Source organism: Acanthopagrus latus, chromosome 21 (genome assembly GCF_904848185.1).
Source record: "Acanthopagrus latus isolate v.2019 chromosome 21, fAcaLat1.1, whole genome shotgun sequence".
Taxonomy (NCBI): domain Eukaryota; kingdom Metazoa; phylum Chordata; class Actinopteri; order Spariformes; family Sparidae; genus Acanthopagrus; species Acanthopagrus latus.
The window spans coordinates 4,075,937-4,090,354 of record NC_051059.1 but is presented as its reverse complement, the minus strand read 5'-3'; the positions used below and the strand labels follow the sequence as shown (position 1 = coordinate 4,090,354).

The window sequence follows — 14,418 nt, the reverse complement described above, 5'->3', positions numbered from 1 at the left end:
AAGGTTGGTAGATTCAGGGCCCTGTTATTGTGAATGATCTACAGGGAATGAGAACGGAGCCATTCGTAATGTAATGGTTTACAACCACATCGCAGCTCAACTGCCTGCTGTAAATAAACAAAATCTATTGACAAAGTTTTAATAAAATACATGTACTGTCAACAGTATGTGTCTTCCTCAGTAGCCCACTACAAGACATTGAGTACCAGACTGTTAAACACATTACATTTCCATATCAAGATAAGGACATCGCAGCCGGCACCACATGTATAAAGTTATCATCAAATAGTGCTTTCTTTACAATCAGATTCAAAGTTGCCTCTCATGAGGATCCTCCTTGCTAGTATGCTCATCTTATGCCAAGAAAACAATCCAATTTACTGACCTTGAAAATCTTGTTGGTTCAAATTTCAGCTTTTCTTTCATGCTAATGAGCACACCCTTTTAGCCAAACACCCTTCTTTCCTGGCAGCAATGAAATATAATCGCAGGTGCAATGAATAACATTAGTCCATTCACTGTCAAGTCAAAATATCTGCAGTGAGAAAGTCCCATAGTAGGTAAGTCTCCATTTGGATGGGATTTAGATTACATTACACTTCAAGATCATTAACTCTGATATGCATAATGAATAAACATCCATAAATCAGCTTAAGTATCAGAGAAACAAAGACAGTCGAGCACTTCTCACACTCTGAGAATCATCAGGTTTAATCATTTCCTTCAGTATCAGAGTAACCCGATCATAGTATGTAATGGTGCTGATCACCTACATATACAGTAGCATACTCAGTGGTTTCATAATAATTCCCAAATAATCATAGATCTCGGTGTTTAGCTTGTTTCATCTATTAAAGACGCAAAAACATTTCGGACAGCATTTTCACACAGAGGTCAAATTTCACACTGAGCTGATTAAAAAAAGGAAGCAGGTCTTGATGCAGGAAAACACTGAGAATCATGGAAAAATACAAGGACATTGCTTCGAACTGGCTTGAATTACAGTAGGAGAAGGGAGTTCACAGAAAAACTGTAATACAGTCTGTCTGTCTGGGGTGGGCATGACAGATTATCCATAAACAGGATTCAAATCAAAAGTGACCGAACTGCAGTACAAAAGTGGCTTAAATCAGATTAGTTTTATATGAAAATACACCCCAAAATAACAATCATCAGTCAGTTAAAAAGGTTGTCCTATCTTCATGCCGTCATCAGCATTTGGGGCAAGTGATAGTCACCTCTGTTATGTATGGACAAGTACAATAACTACTGTATCATTAACCTTGTCCACTGATTTAGACATGATTAGTGTCATTATATTGTATGGTCCTCAAATAAATAGGGACAAATGATACACCTGCTCAGCAATAATAATCATGAAATACTGTTAGGGGCCTGCAGGCTTGGGGCCGATGCCTTCACTTCCTCTGATATCCCTTTCTCACATTTGGCAACTTTGGTACTTTTAGTTGCTTTAGAAGTTACTCTAGAGTCCATTAAATGTGCTGACATATGGAGTGAAGAAAGGCACTTGGGCATCTTCAGCAAAAAGGGAAAGAGTCATTACCTTACCTGCTTCTGCCTCACACATGCTCAGAAATTGTCCACAGAGGACAACAATAGCTCTATCTGTGCATATTTTATGACAAAGATGGAAATAGTGGACGGGAAGAACCAACAACAGCAACTCAAAACTGCATGGAGCACATCTAATTGCCTGCTTAGATAGCCTCATTCCTATGCAGCTGGCTTTGGAGAATACTAACCTGTACCTGGAAGCACAGGAATTTTAAATGCGGTGTGTGTGTGTGTGTGTGTGTGTGTGTGTGTGTGTGTGTGTGTGTGTGTGTGTGTGTGTGTGTGTGTGTGTGTGTGTGTGTGTGTATGTGTGTGTTTGTACATGTGTGTGTGTACGTGTGTGTTTGTACGTGTGCCCGCGTGTGTGTGTGTGTGTGTTAGTTGAGTACATTAAGAAGCAAATCCTTCTATTTTCATATACCAAGTTGATACAACTGATGCAACAATTTTAATGAGTGTGCAAGGATTTTGTCTTCTGTGACTTTAGGGCTACAACGTCTGCAGTTTTCCAGTTAAAATAAAGAATATTCAACTGACTGGTGTCATGTCACTTAACTGGAACTTGCATTTTCCAAGGTAACAGGACATCAGTCCTCTTTCTAAGAGCAACTGGTATGGTGTGTCATTCATTCATAAAGATCTAATAATAATGCTTAGGTAAAAGTTTGGGTAAGTTTAGGACAGTAAAACTATGTTGTTAAAATAAACCTATATTGACTAATATTTGCAGTACTATAACAACCATGTTGTCCTTGTGCTTCTAAGAGACAACAGTCATCATGGGCGGGGTCCTTGATACTGTGTGATGGAATTTCACAGCACTGAAAATGATCAAAGCAAGGTAAACAATGGAATAATGCTATTCACATTCAAGTAATCGCTAAGAATTTGATTGGCCATAGCAGCTGATTGCAAGATGACACTGTCACACAACCAAACACTGTTTTGCCAGAACCCACTGGTGTCAGAATTCATGCTGTGCAACACAGTAATCTCATTAAAATGAATGAGGAGGGTGTTTGTGTTTTTTTTTTTGTTTTGTTTTTTTAGTTTTTTATGACAGAGCAGTAATGTCTGTCTGAACACAGCATTAGACCTTTTGACTCCATCAACACTTTGGCATAAAACTTCACAGGCTAGGTGAGAAGGTAGTAAACATCTCTGTGTTCTTTGCAGTTCACTGAAAACATGTTCCAGAATTTCTGGGCTCTGAAGTTTTTAATATTCCAACATCACCATTTAGAGCTGCCAGCGGTGCCTAGTGCTGCTTTCTGTTGGGTGTTTGGGGCATTCAGTCTTTCTTCTCAGCCTCTATTATTGATAAAAGGTTTGCTTGAATGTTGTTTTCCTCCACCCTGTTTCTGATTTAAGTTTGCATTGCTGGAAAGACACGGTGAGAGTCAAGTCAAGGTCAGACAGGAAGAAAGAAAAGAACAACTCAACCTTCACTCAAGAAAATGTCCCAAGATTCATGTTGGTTCTCCACCAGACATACATTTAATTTAATTAAAACAGATGGTTGCACGAACAAATACATGGGAGGGTGCGATAAAACAAACAGGTTAACACCTTGCCTGTGCTCTTGTGTTGTAGATTTACAATTACAATCCTCCATGCTAGTTTGGATAACACCACTGAAGATAAGCTTCACATTTGAACCAATATCGGTTCCAATACCTACAATTTGGTACCGGCACCCAACAGTACCTTCTTGCAATGTGTTATTCCCTCTGTAATAACAAAAAAGTTATTTCAATCCTAACTAGTTAAATTATCAACTACTAGAGACAATTTACGGCACATATCAGTAGCATCTTGCTATATTGCACAGAAATCTGGAACATAACTTTAAAGTAAACTGCTATATTTAGCTTTGGCACAAATTATTTTTTAACATGAAAATGACTGTCTACTCTTGCTTTGATAGAAAAGAAGTTAATTTCTTGAGTGTCTTAACAGTGACTAACATCACAGAAATGTTTTAAAAATGGATTCAAGCTTCTGTAAGCAGAGTGTGGAGGAAAGTGAATTATGGTCTGAGGTCAACTGGAAATTTCCAAAATGACATTTTGGAAATGTCGCTGCCTTCCTTTTCTCTTGTTTATCATAATGGGATAATGACGCTCCATTTCATGTATTTCTCAATCCCCTGTCATAGAGTACAACTCCTACACTATTGCGGCTTGGGCTGACAAAGGTGAGCATGAGGAGAGATGGGAGTGCAGTGTGATGACAGCGGTGAGCACAAATGTATGATGTACAGAAAGTGCTTCAGACTGAAATCGATGGGAATATGGAAAGAAATACAGTTTGACTTATGTAAGTAAAAAGACAAAGCAATGTATTGCATTTTTGAGGGTTTCAAATTCCGACCACATTCACGCTAAACAATTGTATTGATTCATTTCTCAAAGGGCATTCATCTCTCAGGATAACATTGTTTATAACAATGGTTTTATCCTCACTGTCCTGCAAAGATCTCATGTTTCATAATCCAACTTTTCTTGCACAGCCTTGTATTTCTTTACTGTATTATTGATAACCTTTGTCCAATGAGTTGAAATGTCTCAGGGTCCTTGGGAGTTTTCCAAAAGGGCAGTTGTGATGCTGTCAATGATTAAACCTGTGTGGTGGCATTCAGTGGCTCACCATGATAGCTTGCCTGCTATGTAGCTGTGAGAGATAAACTTTTGCAGATAAAAGATAGGTGCAGCTGGGCATTGATCACAATGTTGCTGCAAGTTGAACACCTATTGCCTTCACTTCATGCCTCATTTTTATTGAAAACATTGCCACACTAGCAGCAATTCATTTTAGAGTGTGGCCTTTGTTTTGTTTTTACAAACTACAAGTCCCTGTCTCCATTAACTCATTCACTGACTCGCCTCTTTCACCTGCTAAAGGCTTGTGTTTACTGTGAAGATATTGCAAGACCATGTGTAACTCACACTTTGCGCAACTCTTACATGAACTCTATTTGGTGTAGTTAATGTAAAAACCTACCCTGTGAATAAAGTATGCTTGTTTAAACTCAGTACTGCCCTGAGCCTGCTCACTGCCCTGAGCTGTCAGACAGGGTATGCACAAGTCATTTACTCGATCACTTTGTCAGTAATTACTGTCCGAGCCCACCGTCTGCTCCCTGTCCTGAGCTAAAGGTCTGACGTTTGCACGAGTCACTCAGTCACAGTCATTCACTCATTCACTGCTAGCTTTCCCAGTGTTGCATTGTGTGCTGGTCTGCTGGTCTCACTTGTTAGTGCTGCAGTCCGATGCTCTCCTCTGCTCTCTGTGTGACAGCATAGAGCGTTTTCCTTATATACTGTACTCCATGATGGCCTCGTAAAGATAATTCTTCAGTCATGAAATACTTGCAACCACTACATGTTTAAAGTAAAGTCTAGAAGAGCCTTACTGTTAAATTATTTGATTATATTCAATTTAGTAGAGTGTGAAACCAAAAGTTAGCTGGAGGAATTCCGTGCGGCACTTGTTCCATGGAGGCTGAGGTGGGAGGGCTCTGGATGAATGACTTGGTAACTTAAAGGTCCCATATCATAAAAAAACAGGTTTTCTCTGGTCTCTACATATATAATGTGGTCCTCCCTGCCAACTCCCAGAATGAGGAAAACAAGTGATTCCTGCATGGTCTCTGCAGCCCACCCACTGGTAACACGGCGCTCCTGCAGGCTGTTCAGATTCAGCTCCTGTTGTTACGTAAAGAAAGGAGTCATTATCATAGGCCAACCTCCTCTGCATGGTGATAGGAGATATCTGAGAGGGGGGCGTTCATCCCTGAGGTGAAGTTCGGTGTGTCCTCCGGTGAGACAGCATTATTTCACAATGTCGTCGCTCAGAGCTAGACATGCAAATAGCTCTGTTGTTGGTTGTAAAAATCAACATCAGTGCCTATATTCTGTCCCAGCTACAGAACAACAGAAGAGACAGTGGCTGTGTTTCATATTTTAAGACAACGTGCCAGCTGCGGTTCGTGTTAGCTTGTATGTGTGTGCTAACCACTTCACATCGGACTGCTTCAGTAATGAGGGTCAGTACAAAGCTGGCTTTGCCTCGACACTGACCCTCGTAAAAGGATCAGTCCCACCCATCCGGACCCAGCAACTGCACCTGAGCCACCGAAAAGTGTTGCTGCGGTTTGATAGTATCTATAGTTGCCTACGATTACAGTGAAGTCAGCTGGAAACTGGCTAACTAGTTAGCTCCGCTTTGGTCCGCTATGCAATGCCATTGTGAAGCGAGTTTAATGTTAATGATATTACGATGTAGCTTGGTTGTCACAGTAGAAAGTCTGGAAACCTGCAGACTGGAGACAGAGACGATGTGAACAGTGTCCAAGAGTTTGGAGACTGAGTTGGAGACAAACACAGCTTTCACTAGCTGTTAGCCATTTGCTTCGTGGTAGTAAATGTACAAACGAAAAAATCTCGGCAAGCCATAGCAGAAAATATATATATATATATATATATATATATATATATATATATATATATATATATATATATACACACACACATCCACCTTAACCATTAGCGCATGCTACTGCTAACGCAAGAGACGTCCCCTCCCTGAGAGTGATGTAGCAGGCAGGGCTGTCTCTCCGTTGACAGATGGAGCTCATTAGTATTTAAAGGTGCAGGCACAGAAACAGACTGCTCTGAATAGAGCGACTTATAGACAGCTGAAATTCAGGACCACAGATGGGTTTGGGGCAATGCATGTATCAAATACAGATGAAAAACAGTATAATAAGGGACCTTTAAAAATGCAAGTCTTGTTGTTGAAACTCATACAAACTCATGTCAGGAAAAATAACTGTTGCCATTTCTAGTGTTGGGTAAAGACACATGTGTAACTATGAATCCAACATAAGGCTTTCCTGACAGTCAAAGTGAAATTAAACTCAGTACATAAATCCTCTGATTTGTGTAGTAATTTGGCTGTCAGCACAGCGCATACTGGTGGGTGAGTTTTTGGTTCTGACTGAAAAAGTCTAAAAAAGAATCTGTAATCTGTTTAAATATCTCAGTTATTTGTATCTGTAATTGCACTCAAAATGTTTGGGGTTAAACCATAACTGGGTGTTTAACAGTAGGGCTGGGTATTGTCAAGAACCTCACAATTCGATTTGAATCTTTAGGTCGTGATTCGATTCAATATTGATTTAAAAGCTTCTATATCGAGTGAGTAATATGTATTAATAAACAAATAATTCATCAGAGTACCTGATTTTTTTTAATTAAAAAAAGTAATCTTGAATTATAAATCATTACTCTTGGAAGTTCTAATTCAAATTGAAATGTAAACAAAGGCACACAATGTGTTTAGATATAAAATAGGCAGGGAACGAGAGGCGTCCGGCGAGGGACAGCGGGTGGTCGGGGGCCGCTGCATGCCTGAATCGATTCAGAGGATTTTCTGTATCAATATTAAATTGGGGAAAAATATTTTGCAATGCATTGATAAATCGATATTTTTACCCACCTCTAGTTAACAGGAGGTAGTTAATGTGAGCATTAGAATGATGATTCTGATCGGAAGTTGCTATATTAATCATTTTTTAGAATACTACGCTGCTCAAGAAAATTGGGGAACACTTAATAGTCACAGCCCAACAACAAGTCTGTTAAACTTCAGGATATCAATCTGTCCATTTAGGAAGCACAAGTGATTGTGAATCAATTTCACATGCTTTGGTGCAAATGAAAGTGACAGGTGCAATGGAGAGGCAAAAGTAAGACAACTCCCAAAAAGGGGAATGGTTTTGAACGTGTCGGCCACAGACGAACGCTCTGTCCTTATCCTTCCTGACTGATTCTTCTCTGGTGTTGTGTGCTGCCAGTGTCCATGTCACTAGTGGTAGCATGAGGCAGTACCTGCATCCCATCAGGTTGCACAGGTATGGCACATCCATACTTGTGGTCACACGCAGGTTTGCCATGTCTCCCTTCACAGTCTCAAGAGCATTGAGGTGATACTAAAAGTCGAACAATGAGAGCTGGACAGGGCCACAGATAAGCATAAAGCCAGCAGCAGGACTGGTATCTGCTCCTTTGTGTGAGGAGGAACAGAAGGAGCACTGACAGAGTCCTTAAAAATACTAGCAGGCTACTACTGTGTATGTTGTTCCATTGACTTAAATGCAATTTTGCACCTATGGGACATTATATATCAGTGCATGATTTAATTGTTTTATTTTTATTGTTAGTGTGATTCTGATTCCAGCCCTCAGTGGGTTGAAGATTTTGGTTTCCACTGATCATTGTTGCATCATTTTGTTCATCAAGATCTGATGTATGATTAAAGTGTTCCCTTAAATTTTTGAGCAGTGTATTTATAAAACGGCCTTAGAATCGAGTTCTGGAAAAATTCTTTGATCACAAGAGGAAGAGAACTATTTCTATCTTCTCTAAGCGTAAATAAATAAACTTCAGTCAGCCACTTAATGAGGAGTTTCCATTATGAGGTCTTGACACATTTTACTCGGACTTGTGCAAACTTAGTAATTTGATTGGGGTATTATCTGTGTGGAAATTACTTTTTCAAATATAATTTCAATTCAAATTCAGAGGCACTTTTGAAGAGACTTACACCGGAGTTTGAACCAACTGGTGAACAAAGCTGTTACTCATTTAGTCCCATCTGTGATTTCAGCACTCCTGTCGATAGACTACATGTTATTTTTTGTCATGCTTTCAATTATCGAGTAACATTTGCAGAGTTGAAGCTGTTGGACTATCTGATGCTGGGTTTTGACAAATGAACAGATATTAAAGTAACTTGTAATTATCATAGCCGAACATATGAAAGAAAGGCTGCTGTTGCTGCCCCCTGATAACTCAGCAGTTTTTACAATGATCAACACTTTCTGTATGGAATATAAATCGAACATGAAAATTCTTCATGAATCTCAAATCTCACATGTTAAATTGTTGTGAAAAAACAGGGAGTTTAAAGCTCAACTTTTGAAGGCTGCACAGTATGAGGTTCTTTGCACCTCTATAGAAGCTGACAGCATGTCTCCTCACAGCAACAGCTCTCAGTTGTCTGTCAAAACATGCTCTGAAAAATGCCCACCCAGAGGTGAAAGAAACTTACAATACACCATGTTGTGTTTCCAGCAGACAGAATGCTTCTTTTTCAATAATAATAATAATAATAATAATAATAATAATAATAATAATAATAATAATAATAATAATAATAATAATAATAATAATAATAATAATAATAATAATGATAATAATAATAATAAACACTGTGCAGTGGAATGTGTGGACAACTGTATTTATTAAATACATTTTGGTTTACATTAATGGATATCAAATGTGACTGAAATGCAAAACTGAAGTTGTTTTTTTTTACTCTTCAAGTCTATTTTTCTTCTGTTTTCTGTGCGTAAGAACAGTTGCTGTGTGGTGCTTAAACATGTGTGACCATCAGTGTTAAGCTTGCCCTATATAGCATAGTTTTAATTTTAGTTTGACTTAAAGGTGTGTTAGGTGTACCTTCAATAATGTCACAGATGCCACGAGACAAAATCAAAATGTCTCCCAATTTTTTTAAGAGCTAAACCTCCATCTTTGTTTTCAGTTTGATTTATTTGGGGGATTTTACAGTCCTTCATACAATAAAATGGTTCCAAAAGGGAGAACTACATAACTGAATTTGTGGTAAAACATTAAAATCAACAGGGTCAAAAATAAAGGCCTTCACTTGACAGCCACAGTGTCCAGCCTTATACAATAAAACAATGTACTACTTGCTGCTGCTGGTAGTGGGCAGAGTCATGGAGCAGTGGCGATCTATTTTCTTATTTTCTCTGTCAAAGGGTAAAGCTATGGGAGAGAGTGACTCACCACGGGTATTGCTGGAGAGACGTTTGCGTTGGCTGGTGGAGGTGTTATGTGGAAGCAGCGTGTTCTGCTGGTGGTTGCTGTCGATGGGGCTCGTGGCGATGATGTTGTCCTTGTATTTGTTCATTAGGGCCAGCTTGGTGTTGTCACTCACTGTGGAGAAGTGGGATATAATTACAAATGCTGGGAAGTAAAAGCCCAGAGCATATGAGGCACAAACTGAAAGCTTTCTCAAAATGAAATAAGAAAGCAGCCACTTAAGACAAAAACATGTTGTTCTTGGCTGAATATTGCAGGTTTTAGAACTACAGTGTAGCAAAAACTAAGAATAGTAATGCGAAGAAAACTCATCCAACATGTTGTTTTACTGGGGGAGAAGTCAAACAGCCAAAATTAAAGAGTGAGAAAAGCTGGCATGGAATTAAAACTCATTTTTAGAAAATGATTTCTGCACAAGTATCCTGAAAGGAATAATTAACCTAAAAAAAGATATTGTTTTTTGTGTTGATTAGACATGCTAATTAGTACATGGCTTTAGAGATGGCAAAGTCAACCTGTCAGTCAATCCATCATGTTGGTCCATACTGAACTAGAATGGCACTCAGTAGAGCCCAAACCTACTCTAGGGCCTAGCAGTCCCCTTTTGTCCCCACTCACAGATACCAGCCACCTGAATAATGCTGTTTTGTTTTGTTTCTTAAGCAAGATTCATGTATTGGATAAAATGTGGAAAAATACACTGCATCTCACAATGTTAAAGAAATCAAGAAGCAATAAATATTGGACTTGTTCCTTAACATCAAATGTTAATGGAGTCTGTCGTCCCTGTGTCTCTCCAGTCTTTCAGCCTGTTCAATGACAATGCTACCAAGTGTTGTGCAGAGAAATGAGACGTATACCAGAGGCGAATAGTTGACAAATTGCAAACAGTGCATTAGTGCACTATATTGAAACAGTACAAACTTGAAACTTGAAAGTAGGCACAGTGTAATACTTATTTAACAATTGGTTTCACTTTTTTATGTATTCATAACTATTCCATTATTCTAAGAGGAAAGGTCAGGGGAGCCCAAAGATATTTACTGCAATATTTGTTATTTTGGACAATTTCTTTAGAGGCCATTCTCTGAGTGACCTCCCCAGTTGTTCATATTGTTCAGTATTCCATGCATGGCCTGCTGCCTGTCTTGTCTTTTCCTCAAGTCCATTCCATTGACCATATAAAATGCATAATGCACAGAACAACTCAACCTCCATCACCTCTGGTTTGGGGTTGTTTGGATTTCACAAGAACACTGTGCGGGTGCCATCACCATGACCAATCTCTTGATGAATCTGAGCAGTGAATCTGCCTCTGATTGAAATTCAGAGGGTATACCTGCATCAAAACATATCTGCTTCATAGACTGATTCTCATGGGAGTGGTGCTCATCTCCAACATCCACTGATTATGAAAATTGGATCCTCTAAAACAATTTTTTGGCAGGCAGATAAGCCTTTTGGTTTTTCCAAGTGTGAGAAATAAGCTCTTTAAGAGAATACTTGCAGTTTGATAGTTAGGTGTGTGACTGATGTAGTACACAAGATCTAATGTTCTATATGTGAAGAACAAATGAAGTGCCTCATTTGTATAGAAATGTGTAATATGGTCTACATTTGTTTCGATGATTTCTTCTTACCTATTTAAGAAAATAACACATTGTGGTATTTAATTAAAATGCCAATTAGTTTCCTTTGGTTTCATGCTAACAATTTCAATTATGACAAATGCATTAATGTCCTATGATGTTTTCTGCTCAGAAAACAATTAATCTCATACACATATATCCTCACCAGTAAAAGTAATCTTTTTTGATATAATGACTGGTTACTTTATTTTTATTAATGAATGTATGGCTGTGGAGGATTGAAAATGACAAGTAAAAGCTTCAGGGGCTTAATGAAGTAAGTTTGTAATTCAAAATGATTAGAATTATTTATAAGCACAAAAGAAAAGGAAAATAGAAAGAAAAAGTAATAAGCCCCCCTTGTTATTACAGTTTAGTGCATCATTATTGTTAATCAAAAGTGCAATATTTTAAGTGAACCTCTCGCCAAAAAGGCACTTTTAAGATTTACCGTAGTTTCATTTTCGGGGAAGCTAATTTTCAATGGAGTGCTGGGACACTCTTACGCTAGCATCAAAATCTCTATTTTTAAAACACTAAGAAGGCTCGACACAACATGAAACTTAAAATCGTAGTATCACAAGGGTCTCTACACATGAACACCAGCATTGAGAACATTGTTTGTGTACACAGAATTTGCTAAAAAGAAAGTCTTTGAACAGCTCATGTTAGCAGTTGTATCGTTAGCAGCTGTATCAATCCCCGTGTGCGACCTAAGAGGAAGGTTTGAGGACCAGTCCACCATTACTCTCCTTTCTGTTAGGTCATACTCGGGATCAACACTTTTTGTCTGCCATGACGGCGGCGTCCCGAAGATACACACAGAGCAAACACCAACAACCCCCCAAAACCCCATGCCCAGTCAGGACTGCTTGCTGCATGGCTAGCTGAGCTAACTAGCATACGGTAGCTTCAGTTAGGAACAGCTAGCAGATCCTGCCCCCTATTTGAATCTGAAAAGATATTCTATTCTAAGATAACACATTGTACATTTAAATGAATATTATGCTAATGATGGATTATTTAACATGTCTTTGTCAGTGTTATCTCAAATAAGTCACACACTGGCAGTTAAGTTTAAAAAAAAAAAACAACATGACAAAAAATGACAGATTGACTTTATTTCTCCATGTAGTTGCTAACTTTGTGTTTGTGTGACTTTGTCACAGAAAACAGCTGCCTGCTGCTGATTCTGTGAGTTTGTCACTACAAGTGACCCCTTCAACATAACATCAAGACTACTTCATTTATTGTCACTTATATTGATTAATGAATAATATATTGATTAGTGAAGCCTGTTTTTTCCTTCAGCTGTACAGAGTAAACACCATCTTACTGACCTAGCTGTTTGTGTCAGTCGACTTACCGGGAGTGAGGTCCATATTATTCTTGTCATTGCAGCCCTGGAGGGAGTCCAGGGTACGGGTGACTTGGCTGGCAAACTCCTCGCCGCCATTCATACACTCTCGCTGCAGATGGTGACGCAGGTCAGTGATGTCGTACTCATACCTTGGGATGAGGTAGAAATCAATTAGTGCTATATTATCTTGACATATCTAAATTAGAATAAATATCACAGGCAGCTAACTTGCCTGTTGAGGCAGTCAAGATTTCACTGTGTGACAGAATTGCTGATAAGGCAAGGAGGTTTAAGAGATTTTTAAGCCTCAAAACTCATTACAGATTACTACACCCAGCAATAACTCATTAAATCAGTTGCTCTCTAGGTAATACAATTCAAAATGCTCTATCCTTTTTTCCAGAGTACAATATAAAAAAAAACACATTTAGAAATTATTAATCAGTTGTATATAATTCATTCACTTTGTTTGTGCTTATTTTTTAAAGGGTGTAGCCATTTCAGATTAAAATCATCCTCATCCACCCAAACCCTACTTGTACCCATCCAAAATCGGTGTCTCCCGGATGCTGAGGGTACCACTGGAGTTTGGCCCCTGACCCCGGGAGTTCCTCAAGCTCTCCCGGGCCTGGCCTCCCATTAGCACAGAGGGGATGTAGTGGATCTCATTAGCTGCCTCAGCACTGGCGCTCTTCTGGGGCTGAGGGATGCGGCGACGCTTACACCAGCGCCTGCGGGTGTAGAGGATCAGGACCAGGCACAGGATGGACAGCAGAAGGGCGATCATCCCGCCCTGAGGGGAGGAGAGTGGCATTTGGAGCAGAGACAGAAAAAAAAGGGCAGAGGAGTAAAAAGCAGAGAGAGAGAGGGAGAGAGAGTCAGAGAACAGATTCAGATAATCCTGCCAAGTAGAATTCAGATCAAAGCAAAATCTGTGATGCCACCAGCACAATATGACAAAAGGCTGAGTATGACAAAGATTTAGTGACAAACACCTACAGTGTTTCCAAATCACAGTAGCTTCATGCTACTGTGCATTAACTTGTGCACCTTGAGAGCACTGACCAGGGAAGTTCTGAACATGGATATCAGCTGATTTTTGGAATGTGAGCAAGACAGAGTGTCAGTAGCTTTTCCCTGTCCCCACTGAAATACTGAGGTCAATGCTCCAACTGTTACAGCAATGTCACAGCAAAGTCATGTGTTCAGGTTTTTTCTTTGTTTTTGTTTTTTAAGAATTAATTTGACAATGACAGAAATAAAGTTCTTTCTTGATGAGAGCTAGTGTTATTTACCCATTATGGGAAGACCAATATGGCTTTTTCAGAGCCAATACGATTATTAGAAAACAAGGACACTGAAAACTGATATTTGGGTCCAATAATAATTTGCAGTAAAAAATAAACTGTGTCAAAATGTAGAAGAACCAGTGATGATAAATACTGTGTGTAGCCAGCTATCTTAGCATTTTATATACGATGGGAACTATATATGATATAGTCATGATATCAGATTTTCATTCCATGACTGTCATGGCCAAAATAATTCACATTAATGATATTGTCACAATATCTACACGCTCTGCTGATGGAGTGTCTCGCTTTCGTCTGTCATCTCCTCCAACAAGATAGTGTGCAGCAGAAGTAGCTTCACAATGTGGCAGCAGCTAGCAAGCAGGCTGCTGTGTCTTCCTCTTATAAATATCATGACTGTCGTCAATATTTCTATATCTTGACAATCCTTCTGAGAACAGGGGGAAATTACCAGCTTGCTCTGTGCAAAGGTAAGAGTTAAGCAATTTATTGGCAAGATGCAGTTACTCCCTGAAGTCTTAGCTGGTTGTCCTGCACATCACGGTGACAACGAGACCTGATGGAGGGACCAATAAGCGCTCAGCTTTAAGATGTTCCATGACAAAGAAAGCTGAATGTCAGCTGCA

General features: G+C 39.2%; 1 protein-coding gene and 1 long non-coding RNA gene across 9 annotated transcripts in view; one reads left to right on the top strand and one right to left on the bottom strand.

The window, feature by feature from the left end:
- astn1 (astrotactin 1) overlaps positions 1-14,418 on the bottom strand; it is a 406,003-nt gene that overhangs the window by 291,312 nt on the left and 100,273 nt on the right. For 5 of the 8 annotated variants that reach the window (XM_037083604.1, XM_037083606.1, XM_037083607.1 and 2 more), the window contains exons 3-5: positions 13,016-13,272; positions 12,486-12,628; positions 9,456-9,605 (exon numbers count right to left, since the gene is read on the bottom strand). In XM_037083604.1, coding sequence (XP_036939499.1) covers positions 9,456-9,605; positions 12,486-12,628; positions 13,016-13,272 — 550 coding nt within the window. The remainder of the gene's footprint in view (positions 1-9,455; positions 9,606-12,485; positions 12,629-13,015; positions 13,273-14,418) is intronic. The other 3 variants (XM_037083608.1, XM_037083602.1, XM_037083603.1) reach the window with 1 other exon arrangement.
- On the top strand, positions 2,569-3,920 carry LOC119010958. Its single transcript, XR_005072094.1, has 2 exons — positions 2,569-3,051; positions 3,737-3,920. It is a non-coding gene; the product is annotated as an uncharacterized LOC119010958 (long non-coding RNA).